At 46.1% G+C, this 26,977-nt stretch overlaps 1 protein-coding gene and 1 long non-coding RNA gene across 3 annotated transcripts in view; one reads left to right on the top strand and one right to left on the bottom strand.

The window, feature by feature from the left end:
- TRAF5 (TNF receptor associated factor 5) overlaps positions 1–26,977 on the top strand; it is a 43,293-nt gene that overhangs the window by 8,433 nt on the left and 7,883 nt on the right. For both annotated transcript variants that reach the window (XM_070266730.1, XM_023640759.2), the window contains 6 exons: positions 17,874–18,092; positions 19,073–19,130; positions 21,642–21,743; positions 24,003–24,167; positions 24,803–24,880; positions 25,238–25,312. In XM_070266730.1, coding sequence (XP_070122831.1) covers positions 17,875–18,092; positions 19,073–19,130; positions 21,642–21,743; positions 24,003–24,167; positions 24,803–24,880; positions 25,238–25,312 — 696 coding nt within the window. In that variant the 5' untranslated portion in view covers position 17,874. The remainder of the gene's footprint in view (positions 1–17,873; positions 18,093–19,072; positions 19,131–21,641; positions 21,744–24,002; positions 24,168–24,802; positions 24,881–25,237; positions 25,313–26,977) is intronic.
- The window catches only part of LOC138924032 (uncharacterized), a 37,872-nt gene continuing 16,599 nt past the window's right edge, over positions 5,705–26,977 (bottom strand). The window contains exon 4 of the long non-coding RNA XR_011438568.1: positions 5,705–5,988. This is a non-coding gene — a long non-coding RNA (uncharacterized lncRNA). The remainder of the gene's footprint in view (positions 5,989–26,977) is intronic.

Genomic DNA, 26,977 nt, shown 5'->3' with positions numbered 1-26,977 from the left:
GGGGACACTGGGCAGGCAGTGTGGGTCTAGACGCAGAGGAGAGAGAGAGTTGGGAGTTGTTAGCTTACACATGGTCTTTGATGCCTGGACAGTGTGGTTTCAGGGAAGCTAAAGGGAAAGAGTATTTTGAAGTGTGTGTTTTTGAGGGGCAGGGGGTGGTCAATAATGTCAGATGCTGCTGAGAGGCCAGGTAAGATGAAGACTGAAAAGGGACCATTGGCCTTAGTGACCCAAAAGTCACCATGGTGAGAGCAGTTGAGGTGTCTTGGCGGGGGTGTAAGCCAGGCTAGAGTGGGCTGAGGGTTGGACTGAACAGACTCCACTGTGTGAGGGTGAGGCTAAGTCGGGAAGCTTGGCTGAGAGAGGAAGGAAACCTTGAATTTTAGAGATAGATGAGAGTGAGAATTTTTTTGTGTTACTTTAATCTTAAGCGAGTCTCGTGATTGTTTGAGCGCTGATGGAAGGCCCACATGAAAGGGAGGCTGACGATGAAGCGGTGGTGGTGGGTGAGTGATCATCGACATCAAAGACCCCTGTGGAGGCAGGAGCCCAGGACAGCTGGAGAGACTGGCGTAATTCAGAGGTCACCTCTGCCCCGGCCCTGGGAGGGAAAGAGCAGAGCAGGGGCCCCATACAGGGAGATGCGCAGGTCTGGTGGCAGGAAGTGAAGGTAGTTCTGGTCTGAAGACTTCTGTTTTCTTCTGTGCAGTAGGAAGTGACGTTTCCTGATAAGACTGGGGGGAGTGGTCAAGGTTTGTGGAGAAGAGAAAGGTTTGAAATTGATATTGAAAACAAGAGAGTGAGCTGAAAGGGAAAACCTGGCCCTGCGCTCTGGTACCCATTCACATGACGAAGTCTCTGGAAAAGGACCCCAGCAAATGTGACTTTAGATCTCTAGCACCTGGTGAGTCAGCTGGCTGAGGGCCCCGGACATGTTTATTGAATTGAATTGTTGGCCTGTCAACCTGTGAAAATCCTTCTCAGCATTTTCCCCTTCTTCCCAGGTACCTGGCTCCCGCCGTGGCACCTCACCAGGAGCTAGTTCACCATAGTAGGAGTAAGGACCCCTGCTCGAAGCGCACTCTTCCATCCCCATAGGGCTAGATCCTCCCCTCCTTACAGGGACCACCCCTCCTCAGGTCAGCCATCATTAGCCAGCTTTGCCTTCTCTCGCCATAACGGGTAGAATGTAGGACTTAGAAATAGTTGAGATAAGTTTTAGGCCCTGGAAGCAGGCGCAGTGGGAGAGAGGCTGTCCTGCTTTCAGAACACCAGAAGTTCAGTCTTGCTATAAGTATTTCTTGAGCGCCTATCGTGTGCACTCTTGTAAGTGTTGGTGCCTCAGTAAACAAAAGGTACATCCCTGCCATCATGGAGCTTATGGAGAGCAAGGAAGACAGACAGTATAGAAGCAAACATGTCACATGCTAGACAGTAATAAGTGCTTTGGAGAAAAGTGTGGCAGGGGACGGGGCTGCCGGGGATGTCACATTTCCATGTGGGTGGTCGGTGAAGGCCTCACCTGTGAGGTAGCACGTGAGCAGACACCTGAAGTGAGGGAACAAGCCATTCAGGTGTCAGGGAGAAAGAAGAGCATCCCAGTAGGAGGACAGCAAGCAGAAGGCTCTTTTGGTCAAGGAAAAGCGAGGCTGGTGCGTCTGGAGTATGTGAACAGGAGGAAAGCACTGGGAAACGAGGACAGGGAGACCGGAGGGCCAGGTCGCTGGGAACCCTGAGGACACCGGCTTTGACCCTGAGTGAGATGGGGCCATAGCAGCAGATGAGAAGGATTGCACTGGCCGCTGGGTTGTGACTAGACTGTAAGGGTGGGACAGAGGCAGGAGACCAGCTGGGAGGCTAGTGCTGTAACCAGTGGGGAGGTGATGGCGGCTTAGACCAGGGTGTTTCTGCTGGAAGTGGTGAGCAGTAGTTCGAGGTGTTTGGAGGAAGAGCCGATAGGATTTGGTGTTGTGGGATAGAGAGAGAGGAGCCAAGGATGACTCCCGAGTTTTTGGTCCAGCGACAGGGTGATTGGTGGTGCTCTTTACTGCAGGGGAGGAAGGCTGTGGGAGGAGCAGGCTGGGTGGGATTGGATGTGTCACATTGAGATGTCTAGTAGACAAACGTGGAGGGATGGAGTAGGCAGTTGGAATGAGGAGAGGTCCAGAAGGCAGATAAAAATAAGGGCCTTGTCAGCCTTAGACGGCATTTAATGCAGGAGCCCAGATGAGCTCACCAAGAGAACGAGTGTAGACAGACGAGAGAAGAGGTCCAGTCCCAGCCTGGGTGCTCCAAGAGGTGGGGAGATGAGGAGTGGCCAGTAAGGCGGAGAAGGTGACCTAGAAGCTGGCACCGTGCCCTAGCACAGTGCTTCTCACATGGTTAACGGCTGTAACCATGTAACGGGTTAACCTAGCCCCGGGACTTGTCTAAAAAGCAGACTTCTAGGGGCCAGCCCCATTGCCAAGTGGTTAATTCTGTGCCCTCCACTTTGGCGGCCCATAGTTTCTCCGGTTCGGATCCGGGGCGCGGACCTAGCACCGTGCATCAAGCCATGCTGAGGACCCACAACTAAAAGTATACAACTGTGTACTGGGGGGCTTTAAGGAGAAGAAGAAGAAGAAAAAAGAAAAAAGAATGGCAACAGATGGTAGCTCAGGTACCAATCTTTAAAAACAACAAAAAAAGCAGACTTGTACCTGCTGCTGAGAGATCCTGATTCTGAAATATATGAATTAGGGTAGGCTAGACTGTTGTAACAAATACGCTCCCAAAACAGACATCTGTTTCTCTGGTTAAGTTCTCTGAGCCAGCATTTTTATCATGTTCCAGGGCACATTGTTAGGATCCGACCACTCTGGGAACTGTTGCTGTCCTTTGTGCATAGGCATGCTCCCCACCTGGACTGAAAACCCCTTGGGAATGGGAGCTGTCTGGGAACTTGGGATCCTGTCCCACTCCACCCCCTCCCACAACAGAATGAAGCGCAGGCCTCTGCGTGCAGCAGGCACTGAATAAATGCTGGCTAGGTGTGAAGGATGGACATGCGTGGATATTAAGTACTTGTTTATGCATCCATCAGGCACCATGTGCCAGTCATTTTCATGGGGTAACACATTTAATCTTAACTCCAAGCCTTAGAGGCGGGTATTATTGTTGTCTCATTTTCTAGATGAGGAAAAGATGACACAGGTGACTGAACAGCAGAAGGGATTGGACCCTGAGGTCTGGTTCCAGAGCTGGTCTCTAGGCTGTCCAGCCTCTCATTAAGACCTTCCTTTTGGTTCCAGTTAGGATGCTGTACATTTTCTTCTAGCTATGACACAGAGCAGAGAGCTCTGGACTTGGAGTCAGAAAGCCTAGAATCGAATTCCTGCCCCACCATGTGCTAGCTGTGGGATTTAGGGCAACTCAGGGCCTCGGGCACTTTGTTGGAGATATGATGATGGTAATATTGCTTAGGGTTAGTGTGATGACTGGATGTGATGATGTTTATAAAATACCAACTGCAAAGTACTAGTATGTGTAAGGTGGTATTATTATTATTATTATTATTATCATCTTGAAAATCAAACTGTGGAGCCCCTAGGATTACCTAAAAGAGCGGCCAGAGGGGTGTTGATCATAGACCTTGCTTCAGCTAGAACAGTTCCTCTGTACACTCGTTTATTTACTGATGTTCCTGCGTGAGATTTGGTTTGATGAGTTTCACTGTTTTTAAAAAACTGCAATATTTGGCTGGCTGATCCCTTAAGTGTTCCACAACTGACTGGCTCAATTGTGGGGGAAAAGGCCACTCTTTCAAATTCTTTCTCCTTCTCTTGGGCCCCCTCTCTGGGCTCCCCCAGCTCTCCCTCTTCTGTTGTTCTGATCAAGCCCATCAGACCCGAGAGCCCAATGTCCAGCATTGTACCAAGGGGCCACAGTGTTCTGTGAGCTGAACTCTAGAATGCCCGCCAATGTGTGGGATGGGCATCTGGGGTGTGCTGGGATGGTGGACCTCAGGAAGCTTCTCTGCTCAGGGCTGGGGTGAAAGGGCCACCTCTGGTCCCGTCTGCTCTCTCCCTGGGCGTGGGCCAGAGCTCGCCCACCACTGGTCAGGAAGGGATTGCCCCACCTGCCTCTCACACAACATCGACTGTGCCCCAGCCACAGACTCTCCCAGCCCTGGGGCAGTGGGCAGTCGACAGTACGTCACATGTCTGTGGTCAGCTTTGGAGATATGAACCTGAAACAAAGGCAGCTGTACGTGAGCATTTGTGGGAAGAGGAGGCCCAGCTAGAATGATGTCGACCTTTGGTAGCTAAAAGTCACCCAAAGGTCAAGCCAAGGTTTCTGAATCCTCCTTGGATATCTGTTCTGTCTATCCAGGATGCCTATCTAGGATGGTCTCCACATCTCTCCCCTTTCCTCAGAGCACCCTTAGGCCATGGGGGGTGGGGCCTGGGCAAGGCTGGGCCCACTCCCCTCTCAGAGCCTGAATTCTAAGCTAACTCCGTGTATCCAGGCTCCCCCGTCACTCTGCTTGCGGGGCCACTGGAATCTCCATCACTGTCCAAGAGTGTGTACTCCATCTGCCTGTCTATGTGAGAAAATAGGATGGTCAGGAAGGGAGCAGGAGCAGGGAACTGTGACTCTGAGATGATAGCCCCATGACACAATGAAGTAGGGATCCCCACCCTCATTTGCATCCCTCACCCTACAGTCCGGCTGGAGATGAGGGAGCCTTTCAAACTAGGAAAGGTGGGACTTGTGGCAAGAACCAAGGGCAGAGGACTGACCCAGACTCAGGGGAGCCCTGCAGGAGCCTCCTAGGGCTGTGGTCACGGGTGGGAGGAGAACCAAAAGTACAGTGTCGCCAAGACCAAGGGATCAGGGGGTTTCAAGAAGGAAGTGCCAAATGCCACATAAAGGGCAGGAGGCAACAACTTAGGAGAGACTAATTGGCAAGCCTGACTATGTGATTATGGTTTAGACCATTGGACTAATCTAATATGCTTTTCTGAACTATGTAGAGCCTCACTCCCCCCCCACCCCCCCAAAACCCAGAGGATTCAAGCCCACAGCTTGTTCAAGGGCAGGTGAACTTGGGAAGGGGGAACGCTGCAGGGAGGTGCCGATGGCATCTGAGGAGGGACACAGGAGTGCAAGCACTGGTCTGGAGCCAGGAATGGAAGGGAGGGGAGGGGGAGAGAGTGGCTGGTGGGGGTGTTGCTAGGCTGAGGCAGGTGAGTGGACCGAGGCCCACTGCTGGGTGGGGGTGGTGGGGATGGTGTGAGGAATCCGGGCCCTCTGTGCTGCCTTTCTGTTTCCCGTCAGTGTCTGCGGTAGGAGGTTCTCAGCACAGGAATGATTGACAGAAAATGACTGACTGACATTTGGTGGGAGATAGTCCAGTGTAACCGTGATCTGGCTTCTGCCCCATCTCCTACTGCTCTTCCTCTTGTCCCTGACACTTATGCAACACTGGCCTCCTTTCTGTTTCTCACACGTGGCAAGCCCTTTCCCAGAACCGATTGTTACCCTTGCTGTCCCCTCTGCCTGAAATGTCCTTCCTGCCACTCCTCCCACTTGATTCTTATCCTTCCGGTTGTTATTCAAGGATCACCTCCTCCATGAGGGCTTCCAGCCTAGAGTGGCCACCCCTGTTTCTCTATCTCAACATCCTGGTTATGTTTTTCAAAGAACTCACTGCAGACTGTAATTACCTCCTTTGTTTGTTATTCCCTTGTCTCCTCCGTTAGCTTGTAAACCCCGCAGGAGCAGGCTTGGACCATCTCTGTCTTGTCCCTCTCTGGCCCCCAGAGCCTCATGCAGTGCCTGGCGTGGCAGGCAGTCAGGTTATCATCAGAGTGGGGGACATTGATGGAGGGGCTCTGGGGCAAATGCTTAATAGTAACAATGATGATGATGATAATAGCCCTTATAGCGCTTACTGTATACCACCGTTATAAGCTCTTCATGCATAGGCGTGTCAGCAGACTTTTTCTGTAAAGAACCAGAGAATAAATATTTTAGGTTTTGGGCCATCTGATCTGTGGCACAACTCCTCTGCTCTGCCGTGGTAGCACAAAAACAACCATAGACAATATGTAAACGAATGAGTGTGACTGTGTCCTAATAAAACTTTACTTACAAAAACAAGTGATGGGCCAGCTCCCCCCTAATGTACAGTACTAACTTATTTGATCTTCAGAAATTCTATGAGGTGATATCTATTGTCATTATCACCATTTTACAGGTGAAGAAACTGAGAAGCATAGAGACTAAGTAACTTGCTTGAGGTCACATGGCTATTCAGGGACAGATCCCGGATTTGAGCCAGGCAGGTCCACTCCAGAGTCCATGGCACTGTCTCTTGGTGGACCTTGGAGAAGCAGGGAGGAACCCCATCTCCTCTTTATCCCCTGAGGGCCTTCGTTGCTTCCTGTACATACGACCTCTCCAAGTTTCCTCATTTGTTTTTTTGTTTGTTTGGTTGTTTTTTTTTTTTTTTTGAGGAAGATTAGCCCTCAGCTAACTACTGCCAGTCCTCCTCTTTTTGCTGAGGAAAGCTGACCCTGAGCTAACATCCGTGCCCATCTTCCTCTACATTATATGTGGGACACCTACCACAGCATGGCATGCCAAGAGGTGCCACATCCACACCTGGGATCCGAACCAGCGAACTCCGGGTCACCGAGAAGCGGAACGTGCGAACTTAACCGCTGTACCACCGGGCCGGCCCCATCCAAGTTTCCTCATTTGAAAACTGGGGATGGGATGATAATAATAATGTACACATCATGGGTTTGCTCTCAGGATTAAAATGAGACAATTCAGGTAAATCTGCTGGCTCTGAGCATGGGCACAGCCTCACTAAGTGTAATCCTGACCCATATCCAATTCCAGCCCTTAGGTTCCGTTCACATCTTTTCCTATCATCCCCATCCCCTTGCTTCATTCAGATTTGTCCATCTTCATGGCTGTGCTTCTAACAACCCTTTTCCACTGAGGCCTCACATTCCTCTTCAATTTCCCTTCTTATTTACCAAACATTGATTGAGTACTCTGTGCCAGGCACAGGGCTGGCTCTGAGATCTGGAGACTCCTGAGGACAGCCCCTCCCTCCAAGAACACCCTGAGCTGACCTCAACAGCTGTGGGGACTGTGATAGAGTTGGAGCTGAGAGTCTTGGAGTCAGAGCTTCCTAAAGAGGAAGCTTTTGTGTGGGAAGATCAGTAGTGTTTTTTGTTTTTTTTTCTCTTGGTCTAAGTTCTGAGAGCAAATCTGAAGGGTTTTCTGCAGCATCACTTGGAGCCACGTGGACTCTGGATGGTTCTGAGCACAAGAAAGAGAGTGAGTTCCGTTCCGGGCTTCCCTATGCGTGAGACTCCTGTTAAGGCAGCAGCAGCTGCTGCACCCAGGAGGGGGCCGCGATGCCCTTTCAGCTGTTGAACCTCCGTCTCTTCCATAGCAGTGCTCTGCTGCACTCCCAGGAAAATGAGGAACCAGAGGTTTCCTGACAACTTGGGAGAAATCACACTTCTCTTCTAAAGAATTAAAATCACACCCACATCCTTCATCCTGTGTCCAAGAAAACCTTCTTCTGTGAAAGTGTAAGGAAAAGAAAAGAAAAGAAAACACACTCTACCTCTTCCTCTGAAACACCAAACCCTTGGATAGACACTGGGTCGGTGGGCATATCTTCTGGCCATTGTGGTGTCACCCGGTCTCTGCGTGGTCTCCGTGCCACATTAGGCCTGATGGAAAACGGCCACATTCTTTCTGCGTTTCTCCAAGGCCCTTCCTTCCTCTTTGTCTAACTTGCATGGTTAAAGCTTAATGAAAATAAAAACCAGTTTCTCCCAGAAGTCGCACAGTGTGTTGTTGTTAAGCTATGGGAAGAGTGGAGAGGAAGAGAAGGTCCAGGGTGGGAGTGGTTGTCTTGAGGGGTTTCATCTTCAGAGGAAAGATCTTTCTGGGCCCTTGCAGCCAGAGGCTGTGGTAACAACTTTGAGCTCATCTCAGTTCTCCTTGTGCCATAAGGATAACATGCTAAGTGCTTTCCTTCTTCCTCTTCTGCCTCCTCCTCCTCTTTTTCTTCTTCTTTTTTTTTTTTTTTTCACTTTTCTGGTAGTAACTGTGCTTCCTGCAAGAGCAGAATCTCCAAATTCAAGGGCCAGAGGTGACTCTGAGAGAGGGAACTGCCTATCCTTCTAGTAGGGGAGCATCTGGCTCTCTGAGCCAGGGCTTTTCTCTTTTAGAACATTGTGCAGGGCACAGATGCCACAGTCTCCTTGGGTCACTGCGTGTTGGGATTTGACATTTTATTAGCTTTTCTTTGTCACTAACCACAACCTCTCCTCCTTTCATTTAAGCCCAGGACCCTTCGTTGGGTCTCCGGTGGGTTTGAGGAGTAACATATTTGCACCCGCCCCCTATTGCTGAATGTCAGCGTCAGGGAATTGGCTCCTTGTGCTTCTGGCGGGGCCCAAGCAGAGCTGACAAGTAGGTAGTTTGCCTTTAAGCCGCCCATCCTGTTACCGCCTAAGGTGGGGGTCATCTGTCCGCCTCAAGACATGCCAGTAGTCAGGAGGCAAGATGGTAGGAGAGAAAGGACTTTATTATAGCCTGCTAGCAAGGAGGCAGATGGCTGACTAATGTCCCAAAGAACCATCTTACAGAACAAAGACTACAGGCCAGTTATACAGGGGGCTGGTCTCCAGGTTGGGGAGGCATCTGGTCTCCTGGTGGGGCAGACATCTGGTTCTAGTCCTGAAAATCTTTTGTTTTACTGGATATACATCAGAGACCAGAGCCTTATACCTTGATCTTTCAGTTCTCATTGATGGCTATCAGCATAGACTCTCTGCCCCAGGGGTCATCACATTCCTAAGGAACTCAAAAGAACAAAGTTATTGACTTATCACAGCTGGGTTAGTTAATTGGAGGTCATTCAAAGTTACAATATGGGTTCTTTTCTACAGTATGGCTTCCCTTATGTCAACCTTGTGCTGACCCGGTATCAATCTTATGACTGGCCAGTGTGGTGCTGCCCTTGAGTTGCCCATGGCTCAAGGACCATCCAGGGCACTGGCCAGCTTTGTGTCCCACCTTATCAGTCAGGCCCTGTAAGTTTACCTCCCAGAGACAGCAGGGTCTCCTGGTTGTGCAGCCCTTAGTAGCCTTCCTTACAGAGGGGCCTCGGTGAGAGGCTGTAGCCCTCGCCCACAGTCCTCACGCTCCTCCCAGGCACGTTTAACAGCAGTCCCTGGACCCTTTGAGTTCTTGTCTAATGTGGTCATTAGCAGTAGGGATCTCAGATCTAGTAAGGGGTGGAGGGTCACTGGATGGGGGTCACTTTGGGGGAAGCAGCACCGATTAAATCTCAAATAGGGAGTAACATAAGCACTGGGTGTGAATGGGGAGGACCCGAGAGCGGACTTCAGTACTAGCTTCAAGGAGTTTTCTCATTGCTATCTCTCTGGGATGTCCTATCTCTCCAGATCTTATTTTCCTGACATAGATCTAAACCTATTATATTAAATGCCATCACTAAAATGACAACCAAATTGTTTAGAAAGTGAAAAAAATTTTAATGCCCTAGGCAGTTTTAAAACAATTATTGATACCACAAAGGGAATGTGGCCATTCCTAGAAATCATAGTTTATTCTGGAAGATCTGTTAGATGTCAGCTGGTCTGACTTACCCTCATTCCCCTAAGACTGTCCATAAGGCACCCCAGCCTGGATATGCCTCCTGCCCGCATCCTTGGCTTCTCACCTTCATCCTCTCCCATTGGTGCCATCGTTCACCCATCTTCCAAACTGGAACCTGGGCATCAGCCTCCACTGTCCACTCCCTCAGCCCTACCATTGATCCCATTTCTAAATCAATGCATTTTATCTCAGAAAGGCCTCACAAACACGGCTTCCTTTTGCCCTGCCTTCCATCAGGCCATTGTCATCCTCCTTTGGTCTGTTGTCACAGCCTCTTCCCCTAAATCCCTGTGTGGGCCTGTCCTCTGTGTTTATCATCCATGAAAAGATCAAAACCATGGGGTAAAATTCGGAATCCCTGACTGGCATACATTCAGCGCTCTTCACGATATGCTCCTCCCCTCTCTCTCCACCCTTATGTCTCACAGGGACCTTTTTAGGTGTTTCCAACAGGGAATGTAGTTACACAGGAATCAGCTACAAAGGTGATGGCAAAGCTGGGAAACCAAACAGGAGACTGGGAGTGAGGCCAAGCAGAAACTGCCCACTCCCTGGAGAGCTGACGGGACAAAGGAAGAAATGGTATTTCCAGAGCTGAGGAGCTGGGGGTCACACGGGGCCTGCCTGGCGGGAACTAGACCACAGAGAGAGGGGCCATCTGGTGGTGATTAAAGCCATGGAGGAGACCCAATCACTACTGAGACACTGCCCAACACCAGGGGGTGGGGGAGAAATACTCTAGCTTCTCCCTTCCTCCTACCCTTCGGTCTCCTGACAGTGCCTCTGATTGGCTGGACCTAGACAGACGCCAAGGAGCCTGGGAAGCAGAGTTTGTAGGGGGTCAACCCTCACCCCACCTCATGATGCAGAACGAGGGCAGAAGAGCAGAGAGTGGATCTGAGAGCAAAGAGGCAAACGACTGGCTTGTTCCCTTCATTCCCATTCAGCTACAGTTAATTATTAACTGTCTCAGAAGTTTTATGATACCTTCTGGGAAATTCTCTTACCTCCTTCATCTAGAAAATGCCTCCCCCTTCTTCAGGACCAGCTGAGATGTTTTCTTCTCTGTGGAAATCAGCATAGACAGCTCAGAGAGTGTCAGCTACCCCTCATCTGGGCTCTAGCTGTTCTGTTTAAATCGGTCTTTGTGGTACTGGCCACTGGGGTATTGTAATGTGTCATTCCTGTGTTTGATTTCCTCTGTTCAACCTGGAGAGCTTCAAGGACAGACATGGTATCACAGGTCTCTGCATTCTTGAGACCCAATCCAGGACATGTACATGCTGCATCCATGCAGGGATGTACAAGTGACAGAGCTGTGGGGGTGTCTTGCCCAAAGTTTCATAGCAGGTGAGTGGCAGAGTGGGCATCGGGCCCAGGTCTCTGACCCTGTCCCCTTTTACTCTGGAATTTGATTGTAGTAGCCAGTAACTCCAAAAAATCAGAACTTGAAAACTCTGGAGACATAGTTCCTGGCCTTATATCTTACAAAGTATAATGTAATTTATAAAAATGTTCCCAATTTTCCAGACCTTCATTAATCCAAACAAGATATTGGGAGGCTGTGGAAGTAGTGTGGACAGACAGACAAGGACTTACCTTTCTTTGTTCAACGTAAGACTGAATTCTGCTGGATATGTGTCCTTTTTATTGTAACTAAAAGCTAAACTCACGCTGTTTCAGAATGTTAGACTATTTATTAAGTGTTCCCCAGAAATGAATCAGAAGAAATGAGTAAGTAAAGAATTTAAATCGTGACATGCACAGCTTTCCTTTGGAATTCCTAGGAAATTCTCAGGGAAGAGATGCATCAATTTATGAAGCTAAAAAAGGGTGTTTAAAAGAAACTCACTGAGGGGCTGGCACCGTGGCCGAGTGGTTAAGTTCGCGCGCTCCGCTGCAGGCGGCCCAGTGTTTCGTTGGTTCGAATCCTGGGCACGGACATGGCACTGCTCATCAGACCACACTGAGGCAGCGTCCCACATGCCACAACTAGAAGAACCCACAACGAAGAATACACAACTATGTACCGGGGGGCTTTGGGGAGAAAAAGGAAAAAATAAAATCTTTAAAAAAAAAAAAAAAAGAAACTCACTGAGAGTTCTTAGGGAAAGGATGGGACATGATTTTTCTCTTATCTTATTGGTTTGAGTTAATAACTTCAGCAGGGGGACCACACTGTATGCCCCGTCGATGGAACTGTTAACTGCAGTAAGGAGATACACAAGCTCTAATAATAATTTTGATGACTTTATTTTCTTATTTGCAAGAACTGTTTTGCTGTTCCTGTTACATAAGCCCTTATACTCAAACGGGAAAGATTTTCATAAAATGGAACTCTTATTCATTAAATAAGTGCCTGGGAATGACAGAGTACCAGCTGGAAATGCTGAATTAATTAGAGAAATATATTTGTTAGACAAAGAAATGTCAGTCTTGCTAGTTCTCTTATTAGGGCTCTCTCAGGTCAGTGAGCACAGTGGACTGATTCCATTTTTGAAGCCAGATCATGGGCCTGAAGAAGCTTCAGAGGAAGGAGACAGACCCTGCCCTGGGAGACATCACAGCTTGGTTTATATGCAAGAACACCGCCCTGAAACATCTAAACTCTATATTGTATAGCAGAACAAAAGTGCGTGTTAAGTGTCTCATGAGATAAAAACTCAATTTTGTAAAAACAAATACTAACAAGACAACCAATTAGAGAGTGAACAAGGTCAGCAGATGCCCAAGGCATGCTCACTAGGGCTGGGCAAGACACAGTGAGAGGGAGAGGGAAGACGGGGCATCTGGTCCTCAGGTCTCTGCTGGCCATTCAGTAGGAACAAGGAGATTGTCGGTGAGGGTCACACATGTGCTGGGCCCTGTGGTACAAAGACTGACAAGACACAGGCCCACCCAGCAGCCTGATAGAGCAGCGGCCCCCAAAGTGGGCTTCAGGGGTCCCAGGGGTGCTGGAGCCGCTCTTCCCGGGAAAGCAGCGTATGGGCTCCTACTTGGTTCAGGTATGTTCAGGCACAGAAGCTGGAAAATTCTCCAGATTGGAGCTTTTCCCCTAGAAGAGCAGATTGTTAAACATTTATCACCACACCACTGCCTGGGGCTCCCTGAGACCCTTTCAGGCGATCTGCAGGGGCAAAACTATCTTTGTAATAATTCTAACTTATCGTTTGCCATTTTTACTCTCCTTCTTTCATGAGTGTACAGTGATATTTTCCAGGAGCTGCATGACATGTGAAACTGTAAAGACTGAATGTGGGAGTGGATATGAGAATCCACTTATCTTCTATTAAGCGCAGAGATGTGCAAAAACGCAAACCGTGCTACTCGTCTCACTAAATTTTTTGTTTTGGAAAATGGTTATTTTTCATTAAAATGTTATGTTAACACGTAATTGGCTTATTATCTTAAAGTGAATTAATAAAGAAATATTTTTTAAAATTCCTCAATTTTCATCTCAAATATGGTAACTATCGATAGATGTAACCCACATAAAAACTCTTTGGGGTGTTCAATGTTTTTTTTAAGAGACTTTATTTTTTAGAGTGGTTTTAAGTTCACAGCAAAGTGGAAGGTAAGTGGAAGGTACAGAGATTTCCCATATACCCCTTGCCCCCACACACGCAGAGCCTCCTGCATTAGCAACATCCCCCACCAGAATGAGTCATTTGTTACAGTTCATGAACCCACATTGTGTAGGGGAGTGATTCTCCCTTTACCCTTCTGAGCTCTTAGCTGAGACGTTTGTAATAAAAGCCAGATTAACAGGAGAAAAACAAACTGAAGTTTATTAACATATATACCTCATGTGTATATGGGAGATACCCAGGGAAAAATAGTAACTCTCTGAGATGGCTTAGAATTCAGGCTTGAATACCATCTTGAGAGGGAAAAGGAGGGGGATGTAGGCCTCTTAGGGGAGAGTAAATGATTTTTAGGAAAAGTGAATGGGCCCTTAGAAGAATAAGTGGGAGATATGATAGTTTGTGACAACGTTTGTCTGGGTGTCAACTTCTAGTTTCTTCTCCTGGTGACGTGAGTCTGTCTTCCCTGGTTGATGAAACTCCCTGAGAGGAGATTTATGGCAATTGAGTTCCTTTTGGAGGATGTGTCTTTAGGCAGAGAAAGTGTTCAGAGAAAGCCTCTCCCTGCATTTGCTGCTTTTCAAGCGTCTACAGCTCAAAATAATCAGTATACCAAAGCAGCATATCTTGGGGTGGCATGTTCTGCTGCCCTTCAGTCAAGACATCGTTATCGTCTGAAGTCCATAGTGTACGTTAGGGTTCAGTCTTGCATTCTATGCATTTGGACAAATGTGTAATGACATGTATTCACCCTTCTAGTTCATACAGAGTATTTTCACTGCCCTAAAAATCCTCTGTAATCCACCTATTCATCTCTCCCTTCACCCTAATCTCTGGCAACCAATGATCTTTTTACTGCCTCCATAATTCTGCCTTTTCCAGAATGTCAAATAGTTGAATCATATAGTAAATAGCCTTTTCCATTGGCTTCTTTCACTTAGTAATATGCATTTAAGCTTCTTCCACGTCTTTTCATGACTCAATAGCTCGTTTCTTTTTAGCACTGAATAATATTCCATTGTCTGGATGTACCAGGGTTTATCCGTTCACCTACTGGAGGACATCTTGATTGCTTCTAAGTGTTGGCAATTATGAATAAAGCCCCAATAAGCATCCATGTACAGGGTTTTATGTGGACATAAGTTTCCAGCTGCCTTGAGTAAATACCAAGGAGCGTAATTGCTGGATCAGATGGTGAAAGTATGTTTAGTTTTGTAGGAAACTGCCAAATTGTCTTCCAAAGTGTTACATTACTGCCAGCAATGTATGAGAGTACCTGTTGCTCCACATCCTCACCAGTGTTTGATGTTCTCAGTGTTCTGGATTGTGGCCATTCTGATAGGTGTGTAGTGGTATCTCCTTGTTGTTTTAATTTGCATTTCCCTGATGACACATGATGGAGAGCACCTTTGCATGTGCTTCTTTGCCGTCTGTATATCTTCTGTGCTGAGATGTGTTTTGGATAACAGTCCTTTATCAGATGTGCCTTTTGCAAATATTTTCTCTCAGTTTGTGGCTTGTCTTCTCCTTCTCTTGACAATGTCTTTCACGGAGCAGAAATTTTTGATTTTAACGAAGTCCTGCTTATCTATCTTTCTTTTACAGGTTATGACTTTGGTGTTAGATCTAAAAAGTCATTGCCAGACCTGAGGTTATCTAGATTTTCTCCTGTGTTATCTTCTGGGAGTTTAATAATTTTGCATTTTACATTTGGGTCCATGATCCATTTTGAGTTAATTTGTGTGAAGGGTGTAAAGTCTGTGTCTAGATTCATTTTTTTTGCGTGTGGATGTCTAGTTGTTCCAATACGATTTGTGAAAAGACTATCTTTATTCCTTTGTATTGCCTTTGCTCCTTTGTCAAAGATCAGTTGACTATGTTTAAGTGGGTCTATTTCTGGGCTCTCTATTCTGTTCTATTGATCTGTTTGTCTACTCTTTCAGCAATACCACACTGTCTGAATATTATAGCTTTACAGTAAGTTTTGAAGTCTGATAGTGTCAATTTTCCCATTTTGTTCTACTCCTTCAATATTGTGTTGACTATTCTGAGTCTTTGGGTCTTCAATTTTTAAGACTCTAAAAGGGGGTCCTGAAACCAAAAAGTTTGAGAACTACTGTTGTAGGGAAAGATAAACAGACACACACAGATGAGTGCATTAAATTTTTGTGCTAGGAAAGAGGGTAGAATGTAATGGAGGGGAACCTGAACTGAGTTTTGTACATCCTGCTGCCTCGTTCTGGGGGCTGAGCAAGCCTGTTGCTTTAGGGTAAATCTCTGTGAGTCCAAATTTAGATGCCGAGTGACACAGACATGAGCCTGGTTTCAGGAGAGAACCCTAGAGGGGCGTGGGACGTGAACTGTTGACCTCCCTTGGGACTAGAGAACACAGGGCAGAGTAGGGCAGTTTGGAATTAGTTCTTTCACTTCTTGGAGAGATGGGTGAGTCTTGGTTATTAGGGTTGTGCATGTAAATCAAGTTCTGTGCCTCTTTATCTTCCTAAGTAAAACTCTTGTTAAATCTCAAGAGTAAAAGGGGAAAAGTCACATCTTGTACTGCTTACCTCCCACTCTTGGAGTCCTGCGGGAAACACATTCAGAGAGGAAAATGTGGAGCTCTGGTCTCTAACCCCAGGATTAAAAGAAAAAATCCCCTGGTCTGCTAGGCTCCTCCAGAGAGAAAGCTGTGTTTGCTGAAGGAGGCCAGTTGCTTACTCTACTCTGTTCACCCGGGCCCCGCCCCAGTCTCAGACCACACCAGCAGTGAGAGAGGCCAGCAGCTGACTTGAGCAAAGCTGAGTGTTGCGTGGGGCCACCTGTCTCTCGCCTACATGGTAGGCTGCACAGCTGCTCCCAGGTCCAGTTGACCTTATCAGCTGCCGGAGAATCCTGAGGGATCCCAAGAGCAAGCCAAAGCAAGCGAGCCTGAAAGCCAAGGCTTCCTGTACCCTAACCATGTGGAAGGACATCACCCCCATGTGGAAGGGACCACCCTTGATGGCCTCCCATCCTTTAGCCATTTGCCAGACACTCTGAAAGCACTGCTCCTTGTACTGTGCCAAAAGTAACAATATTCCTGCTGGGGAGGCAGGGCTGTTGTTAATGTGGGGACCACCAGTGGGCTCAGAGGGCCCCTAAAGCTCCAGATGTCAAGTGTGTGTGCTATTTTATAGGGAGAAGGCCTAGAGTTTTCATCAAATCTTCAAAGGCAAGGGGAAGTCCTTGCTCAAAAAAGGTTAAGAATCTCTATGTTAGAGGCCAAGGTTTTTCAAAAAGTCCATTCAATAGCATTAATTCAACAAATAGCTGAGTTGGTCTCCATGCCTGACTCAGTGCTAAGGGCTGGGGACACAACCATGAGCATGACCAGATGCGATCTGTGTGTCATTGGGGGGCCAGATATAAATTCAATAATCACGTATATGTATGTCTAATTTTAAATCAAGTATTGCTCTGAAGGAAAGGAACCTGGTTCTATGACATATATGACAGTGGATGTTCAGTTTTTGTTTTTATATATTTATTTATTTTTGAATAGGTGATATATTCATGTTCAAAAATTCAAAAGGATTATATAGTGAAATATCTCCCCCCTTCCTTATCCCCTAGCCACTCCCTGGAGCCATGCATGTTTTACAGACTGGTGAGTGGGCCTCCTGCCATTAGACTAGGGGAGAAGAGAAATCTTACCTGAGGATATAATGCTTGAAATGAAATTTTGAAGCATGAATGTGAGTTAACTAAGTGAAGAGGACTGGAAGGGGATAGTGGAAGCAGTCTAGACAGAGGCAATGGCTTGTGCAAAGGCCCTGTGGCAGAAGCCAGCATGATATAGTAGAAGAACTAAAAGAAAGCCTGTGTGGCTAGAGTGCAGAAAGCAAGAGGAGGAGAGGTCCAGGATGCTGCTGGGTGGTGAGGATGCAGTCTTGTAGCCTGCTTCACGTTATGGACTTTTCCGTCTAAGCCCTGGCAAGTCAGTGAATGATGAGGGGAGATAACCTTCAATTATACTTGCATTTTGAAAATATCACCCTGGCTATACTATGGAGAATGGGTTGGAGGGGGAATCAATTAGTGGGCTCTTATTTAGTTCAGGTGAGAAATGATGTGGCTTGGTGGTGGTGATATATCTGTCTATCTATATGTTGCAAGAAATGTACTGGTGTGCGATGTTCTTCTCAAAAATGTTAACAAAGCATTTTTCTCAATTTTCTCAACTGAATGGAAGAAAAATCCATAACAATAGCTTACATAGAATGTAGTTAACATCTGTCTATATTTTGTTCAAGGATATGGCAAACTGACAGGATAAGTTAGCATCCTGTAAAAGGTAAATGGACAAAGGGCTAAAGTCTGATAGAATCGTGCTGGAAGTCACTTGGTCCAGCCTCCCACCTGAGTACCCCATCTCCCCTCTGTGGGGGCCCTCCAGTGGCAGGAGGTTGTCATTGTTGTCACAAAGTCATAACTGAATGACCGTGTGGGTGATGTTCACTAATTAGGAAACAAATAGTTAAAACATCTGATGGCTGTCGTTGTTTTGGTATTTGCACACTTAATTTTCTTTCTCTTCTCTTGACCCCTCAGAATGGCTTATTCTGAGGAGCAAGGAGGTGTCCCCTGTGGTTTCATCCGTCAGAATTCCAGCAACTCCGTTTCCTTGGACTTTGAGCCCAACACAGAGTATCGGTTCGTAGAGCAGTTAGAAGAGCGCTACAAATGTGCCTTCTGCCACTCTGTGCTTCACAACCCCCACCAGACGGGCTGTGGGCACCGCTTCTGCCAGCACTGCATCCTGTCCCTGAGGTGAGTGGGCAGGGCCTGCAGCTCCGGCCAGAACCAGACGCGGCTGTTCCTGGGATCGAAATGTCTTCTGTGGCCACTCGACTGTAATCGTGGTTTTTGGAATTGCTGTGGTTGCCCACAGAACCACGAATATGAGGAGAGGCTCTCCTGGGGCCAGTCTCTGAGAGCCTGAGAAATAATCTTCATGTTTTTGCCACTCACGTATTGATATTTACCTTTTCTTAAAATTCAGACCACACCTGCTTTGCATGTGAGGGCAAAGCTAGATGCACAGTCTGTGGTGGGAGGGCCTGTATGTCACGGGGGTCTGTGTTGTAGTCACCCTGACCTTTCCCTGCCTTAAGGCAGAGGTGGTCTCACATCCAGAGGGGACCTCACTGCCACGGATGCTGTCCATGCCTGGGCAGCTGTAAAACCTGGGTCATGCCACTTTGAGGGAGGGGACCCAGAGAGACGTGGAAGCAGGTTTTGGGGGCTTATCTAGGACAATAAGGAAGTTGTATGCTATCAAACGTGGAAAGGGGGTTATGACAGCACATTCTCATTTATTCTTGGGTTTGTTCATTCGCACCTGTGTGCTCCAGGCAGCTTGCTAAACTAAGCTCTGGTGTGCAGGGATCCAGTGTAGCAGAGGACCCAGTCTCTGCCCTCTAGAATGTTCCAGTCTACTGATGGAGACAGGTTGTGGGACAGTGTGATAAGCAAAGGACTCCCGTGGGAGCTCTGGCAGAGGGCATTTAACTCTGGGGCACTCGCTATTTGACTTACACCCTGCAGCATGAATGGGAGTTTTTCAGGCAGACTAAGCAGATGCTGAAATTGGGATGCCAGGGGCCCTTCTGGGAGGAGGGAAGAGCATGAGCAAGGACAGGGCCTGGCCTGCTCAAGGGGTCAAGCACAGCTGGAGTGCTGGGGCTACTCTTGGAAGAGCTGTCGAGGTCAACTCTTAATTCTGGCTCTGTTTTTGTTTTTCTCTCCAGAGAATTAAATGCAGTCCCACTCTGCCCTGTAGATAAGGAGGTTATCAAATCTCAGGAGGTAAGAAAATCACTGTTGTGGTTTAGCGGCTCTCTGGGTGATGGAGAAGCCAGTGTCCTGGGTTGAATTGCACATAGAGGTTGGAGCAGGAGAGTGGGAGAGGGGGACCTTCCTTAGGGTCCATATTCCTCTGCCATGGGGTCAAGTCAGACCCCACTCCTAGCCCGGTTTGAGAGAGGCTTCATTGGGTCTTTATTGAAACCCCCCCAAGTTTCTTCTCTTGCTTCCTCCTTAGCCGCTTCCTATATTAGCTCCCGTTACATTGAGGCACCTGGAGAAATGAAACATCCTGTTTCCTGGAATTCGCTTTCTCATCTGGCTAATCTCTAAAACTTCTTTTTATTATTATTATGTCTAACAATAGCTTTATTGAGACATAATTCATATGCCATGGCATTTACCTTTAAAGTGTACATGTTTCTTGGGTATATACCTAGGAGTGGAATTACTGGGTCATTTGGTAACTGTGTTAACGTGGTAACATTCTTCTATGTTTAACTTTCTGAGGAACTGCCAGACTATGTTCCGAAGCCACTGTACTATTTTACATTCCAACCAGCAAGATATGAGTGTTCTAATTTCTCTGGATCCTCGCCAAAATTTGTTATTGTCCGTCTGTTTGAGTATTGCCTTCCTGGTGGATATGAAAAGGAATCTCGTGGTTTTGATTTGCATTTCTCTAATGATTAATGATGAGCATCTTTTCATGTGCTTGGCCATTTGTGCATCTTCTTTGTAGAAATGCCTACTCAATTCCTTTGCCAATTTTTAAAGTGGATTATTTGTCTTTTATTGTTGAATTCTAAGAGGTCTTTATATATTTTGGATACAAGTCTCTTATCAGATATGTGATTTGCAAATATTTTTCTCCCATTTTATGGATTGTTTTTTCACTTTCTTGATGATATCCTTTGAAGCAGAAAAGTTTTTCGTTTTGATGAAGTCTTATTTATCTTTTGTTTGTTTCTTTTGGTCACTTGTTCTTTTAGTATTGTATCTAAGAAGCCATTACCTACCTGACCCATGGTCATGAAGATTTTCTCCCTTAAAACTTCTTTTTAAGCTAAGTTTTCTTCCTTTAAAATTCCATCACAGGACATTCAATTCTCACCTCCTCCAGGAAGCACCCTGAGCACTTAGTCTGTTGTACACGCTCCTTCTCTATGCTCTTATGAATCATTTTGCAAATGCCTAGCAGGGGACAGTGGTGTACTTGTGTCTGTATCACCCACTAGGCCAGGGGTTGGCAGGCTGCAACATGGGGTTTGTTGGGACAAATCTAGCCTGATACCTGTTGTTGTACAGCCTGTGAACTGAGAATGGTTTATATATATATATATATTTTTTTTTTTTTTGGTGAGGAATATTGGCCCTAAGCTAACATCTGTGCCAATCTTCCTCTATTTTGTGTGTGGGACACCACCACAGCATGGCTTGATGAGCAGTGTGTAGGTCCATACCCAGGATCCGAACCCACGGAACCTGGGCTGCCAGAGCAGAGCGTGCCAACTTAACCACTCTGCCACCAAGCCAGCCTGCTGTTTTTTATATTTTTAAATCATGGAAAAAAATCAAAAGAAGGGTACACAGGAGGCTGGCCCCATGGCTGAGTGGTTGTGTTTGCACGCTCCACTTCAGCAGCCCAGGGATTTGCCGGTTCGGATCCTGGGCATGGACATGGTACTGCTCATCAGGCCAACGTCCCACATAGCACAACCAGAAGGACCTACAACTAGAATATACAACTATGTACTGGGGCGATTTGGGGAGAAGAAGAAAAAAAAAAAAGAAGAAGAAGATTGGCAAGAGATATTAGCTTAGGTGCCCATTTTTTTTTTAAAAGAAGGATACACAGGAACTCTACTATTTTTGCAACCTCTTGTGAGTCTTTATTTCAAAATGAAAATTTATTGTAAAAATGAAAAGAAGAATAATGTGTTGTGAACACGTGAAAATTATGCGAAATTCGCATTTCAGTGTCCATAAATATTGGAAGACAGTCACGCCCATTCATTTAAGTATTGTGTTCTACAGAGTTGAATCGTTGTTCCAGAGAACATTGCAATGTGGCCTGCAAAGCCAAAAATATTTACTATCTGACCTTTTACGGAGAAAGTCTGCCAACCCCTGGTTTGTGCTGAAGTAGCAGGTCAGCACAGTTTCAGTGACATCTCCTGATGACTAATACAAATGTTGACGCTGCGACAGGAACCTGAAAGCATCACCTTCAGCCACAGCTCTACCTCCTGACCTTTGAGTGTGTGGGATCCAGTTAACCGTGAGATTCTCCCAGCTGCAGCCTACTGCACTGGTCTTGTAGGTTTGGTGGCCTGTATGTATCTATGACAATCTCTTCTTTTATGGTGGTGAATCTGATATTTCCATCCCAACCACTGTCTGGAAGTTTCCACCTGATTGTTGAGATGTCCTTAAAGACCAAATTAATAATAGCTTCATTCACGTTGCTGTAAAGCTTTGGAATGTATGAGACCTATTATGTTTATCTTTTAGGTGTTTAAAGACAATTGCTGCAAAAGGGAAGTCCTCAATTTGTATGTATATTGCAAAAATGCTCCTGGATGTAATGCCAAGATTATTCTGGGACGATACCAGGTTGGTATTACTCATGAACAGTATTTTCCTTGGCCGTTTTTCCAGTGACATGTAGTGAACACCTTGATGTGACAGTTACTAGGCTAAGCATGGTGGGGGACTCCTGGGGTTGCCCTCAGACAATTTCTGTCTAGCAGTACAGTAGGCTACAATGCAGCACACCAAGGGCTAAGGTATGAGTGACAAGGTTTGTTTTGTATGGAACGCATGGAGGACATGCTGTATGTGCTAGACCTTAAATTGTGGGTTAGGGATCATTAATCCAAAAGAGTAGATGTGGGACATGCTGGGCCAAAGGAATGATCAGGCAAGGACATATCATTTGGGGGGAACTGTGAAGGATTTGGAGTCCGTAGGGTGGGAACCAGGGCATGACTGCAGAACGACACAATTGTAAGGGTCCCTGCCCAAAAGCACTTGCAGTGCTGGGGTGGGTGTTTCCCAGCAGCTGTGGGCCCTGGCCTCTTGAGTTTTTGATCTAAGGTAGATAACACAGACCAGAACCCAGCTAGGCTGTAGTTTAAAGGTGAAGTGTTGGTATGAGATGGAAACAAATGAGGTGTAGGGGAAGTGAAGGGGAGTCAAATTCCTTTCAAGTGAAACTGTCCCACTTTGCTCTTCCATCCACCTGGGGGGTGGGTTGTTAAATGCGGAGCTGGAAATGTGGCCCTGCCATGCTGAAATTTTCCCCTTCCACCCACACATTTTGGAATGTAAGGCAGCGGATGCAGTTTTTTCTCCATCATGCCTCCAAAGGCCCCAGGCACTGAGTTGATAAATGTGTAAATGACTTCCTGGTTAACCCAGGGATTTCTTTGGAGGTTCACAGAGCTTTTTTGTGTTTTCCTCCGACAGTCCCTGGCCACTTGTTTTGATAGTCAGGTAGACAGAGCAGGGCTTCTTCTCCAACTTTGCTGTCACTAAGCCTGAAAAGGAAATGAGGCTCAAAGGGACCATTGATCAGCTTTGGTGACCAGATCCTCAGTTCCTAGAAAACAGTGGCTGGTCTCTTTTGTATTTCTCCCCATTCCCTGTTCTCTCCCCGACTCCCCCTTGCGTGGTAAGGTGGAGAATCTCACAGGTAGCCGTCTTGATGAATGTCGACTCTTTTGGTGAAAGTTGAGGGATAGCATTGATGAATTTTGGAGAAATTGTGAATTTCAGTTGTCACTATTTGTTTTTTATTACTAGAGGCAAAGGAGGATAGCTATAATATTTGTTAATCTCCTGTAGAAAAACCGTTGGCTCTTTTCTCCTTCAGAGAAGGGGTCGGCAAACTGTTTCTGTCAGGAGCCAGACAGTAAATTTTTTAGGCTTTGCAGGCGATACAGTGTCTGTCACAGCTATTCGACTCCACTGTTTCCGAGGGAAGGCAGCCAGAGGCAATATGTGAACAAATGGGTGTGGCTGTTCTCCAGTAAAACTTTATTTCCAAAAACAAGTAAGGGCCGTAGTTTGCCAACCCTGTTTCAAGCATCACAATAACTTGCAGTGATCCAAACGTTTTATTGAGACATTCCTGCTTTTAACAATCTATAACATGAGGAACCAGAGAATGAACACTGTCCATGTCATCATTCACTGATATTTTGGTTAAAAACATTTCCTGACTTTACAAGATTGACCATTCCCAGCTTCTCTTGGGCCAGCCATCCTGTTTTCCTCTATCTCCTTATCTTTATCACTTTGGGAACAGCTTCCTTTCCCTTCCTCTTCTTCCTTAATCCTTTCCCCTCCTTCCTGTACTTAGGATATGCCCTTCTCTTCTTCCTTCTTTTCCCTCTGTCCTGGCTTCTACCATCTGCTGTGCAGCAATGAGTACCTGTGCTAGGGGTGGGGCTGGAGGGTGCACAAAAAAAAATAAAAGATATCCTTGAAGAACTGGTAAATTAATTGGCAAGCCTCAGGAAAATATTTAAGAACTAACCTGAGAACGTGAGCACGTTACTACATAATCTCAAATAAACTCGGCGTGCTCCCGTCTTCACACATCTTCCCCTGTCCTCCTAACTCCCACCAAGCAAGGCTGGATTTCACAGCCTCGGTCCAAGCGGCCCTCTCCGTGTCCTCTCCTCAGCAGAGGCAGGGGTGGCCTCCACTGGGAGCCTGTAGGCAGAGGCTGCCCACCCGCCCTGTCCTGCAGTCCTGTCTGCCCAGCTCTCCTCACTGTCCTTCCTCCCTCACTGGGGCTCCCAGCTGGCTCCCCCTCCCGCGTGTCCCAGTCAGTGGGTCCCACCGCCCTGTTGTTCTCTGTTGCAGGACCACCTTCAGCAGTGCCTATTTCAAGCTGTGCAGTGTTCTAACGAGCACTGTCAGGAATCAGTCCTTCGGAAAAATCTGAAAGAGCATTTGAGTGCATACTGCCAGTTTCGAGAGGAAAAATGCCTTTATTGCAAAAAGGACGTGGTAGTAATCAATCTACAGGTAAAAAAAAAAATCAGTCATCTTTATGGGAGTCAGTTGTGCCTGAGTGGTCACAGTGAATCAGATGGGATCCCAGGAGCATACTTGTAGATTTATTTTTGTACAGAAACAGGTCTAAAGAATAACTTTATCTGAGAGTTCTATAAAAAGCTAAAAACCTTGTTGGTAGGACTCCATTCATCATTGGGAAAAATATTGTTTGAGCATCTCTGAGTATGAGTGTGCAAGAAGCGATGCTAGATGCCAGGACACAAGGTGATGAGACTGTCAGTCCTGAGGATGCTGAGGTCTAACGGGAGAGGCAGGATATAGGGATAAAAAGAGAGCGTAGGGTACCTTTCACATGTGCCAAAGGAGCCATACTGATGACTCCCACAGTCTGCCCTCTGTGAGTCCCGTGCCCTCTGACCTTCTTTTGGAATAATTAGAAAATTGAATTGAACTGAACTGATTTATACCAAGAAAACAGCCATCTCTAATCCTTTTTGGAACTAGGCTATACGTTCCTGTACAGGGTAAGCCATGGAACATAGACCCCCCCCCCAAAGAGACAGATGTATAAACACTCTGAGGCCACAAAAGGGGACCCTTGGAAGCAGGGTTTGGCTTTGTTTCATCCACTTTCTCTGTTTCAGAATCACGAGGAAAACATGTGTCCCGAGTACCCAGTATCTTGTCCCAACAAGTGTTTGCAGATTATTCCAAGAACTGAGGTAACTGAAAATAATTCTCTCGGTAGATTTTATGTAAGGTAAAGTTTTAGTAGTCATTGTGGTGTGTATTTGATAAAGTCCCATAGACAGAGGCCCGAGGTTTAAATTACACCCAGGATAACCATGCCTCTGTCTCCCTTTCCCTTTTCCCTGAGAGTTCTTCTCAGTTTCCACCATAGCTCTCCCTCTGCCAGGCCTTAGCGTGGCGTTTTTTCCTTCTATTCCTTCCCTCCCTCCCAGCCACCCTTGCTTCCCCTCCGTCCCCTCCGTCCCCTCCATCCCCTCCTGCTGCAGTTATTCCAGGCAGTTGGAGGATTGGTGACGAATCTCTATAGCGTGAGGCTGTCCCTTTCGTAGGTGGATGAGCACCTTGCTGTGTGTCCTGAAGCTGAACAAGACTGCCCTTTTAAGCAGTATGGCTGTCCTGTCAAGGTATGGAATGCCTTTGTGTTTCTGCCTCTACGTTCTCTTGTGTACGGCGAGTTCATTTTACTCTTTGATTCCATTCAGGAGGCAGAAGGACATTCACTCCTGAGAACTTTAAGACTGGCAGTTGAATTAGTCAGGGTTCATCCAGAGAAACAGAACCAATAGGATGTATATAGAGAGAGAGAGATTGATTGATTGATTGATTTTAAGGAATTAGTTTGTGCGACTGTGGGAGCTGGCAAGTCTGAAATTTGCAGGGCCGGCAGGCAGTCTAGAAACTGAGGCTGGGGTTTCTATGCTGTAGTCTTGAGGAGAGGAGCTGCTTCTTCAGGAAACCTTAGTCTTTGCTCTTAAGGCTGTCAGCTGGTTGGGTGAGGCCCTCCCACATGATGGAGGGTGATCTGGGTTACTTAAAGTCAACTGACTGTAAATGTTAATCTACAAAATACCTTCGCGGAGAAATCTACACTAGTTTTGACCAAACAACTGGGTACCATAGCCTAGCCAAGCTGATACATAAAATTAACCATCACAGTAATTATTTCTAATTCTGACCCCGCTGCCTCGACTAGGTTTTGGAAGCGTTGGGAGTCACTCTTCCAATGATTACAAACCTGGGTTTGATGGTGCTTCCCTACCACCAAGTATTTTGAAACAAAATTGATTTGAAATCATGTTTTAAAATGTATTTGTTACCTTTTTAAATACCTTTAAAAGTATTATTTGATGTATTGTGTAAAATAAATTAAAAATAAAAGTAAATTAAGTTTGATCCCCACCTCAGTCTTTTTAACAGATTCCAGATGGATCAAAGTTTTAGGCATTAAAATATATCATGCTCTGCATTGTTCCACATTTTCTGTAAATCTAAAATTGCTCCAAAATAAAAAGTTTATAAAAATTATAAAAATACTGGAAAAAAAAAAAGAGTGAGTTTTCTTCTTGTTCATGAAATAAAGAAGGCCTTTCTTAGATGACTAACACAAAACTGGAAAATGTAATTTTGATAAGTTTAATCACAAATGTTTAAAACATCTATGTTTTTGGGGCCAGCCTGGTGGTGTAACAATTAAGTTCATATGTTCCCCTTCAGTGGCCCGGGGTTCACCAGTTCGGGTCCTGGGTGCAGACCTATGTACTGCTTATTAAGCCATGCTGTGGCAGGCGTCCCACATATAAAGTGGAGGAAGATGGGCATGGATGTTAGGTTAGGGCCAGTCTTCCTCATCAAAAAGAGGAGGATTGGCAGCAGATGTTAGCTGAGGGCTAATCTTCCTCAAGTAAAAGAAAAAAAAAAGTTAAAAAAAACTATATGTTTTTAAAAATACCATAAATAAAGTCAATTGGCAGACTACAAAGTGGGAGGTAAATATCTACAAAATATGACCAGACGAAAAAAAGGGCTATTTTCCAAAATATACAAACAATTCTTACATGTAAATAGCTTATTTAACTTAATAGAAAAATCAGCAAAGAAATATATGGGCAGTTCCAGAAGAAAATTCAGTTGGCTAATAGATGTAAGGAAAGACACTCAGTTTCACTCCTAAATATCTTTCCATAAGTATGCAATGATTGCACACATATACAAACACATACACACACAAAGATGTTTAGATAGCAAAAAAACCCAAAAAACTAATAACCTATAAGTCCATCACTCAAGTG

Source organism: Equus caballus, chromosome 5 (assembly GCF_041296265.1).
Source record: "Equus caballus isolate H_3958 breed thoroughbred chromosome 5, TB-T2T, whole genome shotgun sequence".
Taxonomy (NCBI): domain Eukaryota; kingdom Metazoa; phylum Chordata; class Mammalia; order Perissodactyla; family Equidae; genus Equus; species Equus caballus.
Note: the sequence above shows the minus strand (reverse complement) of the source record. Positions and strands in the feature narration are given on the sequence as shown.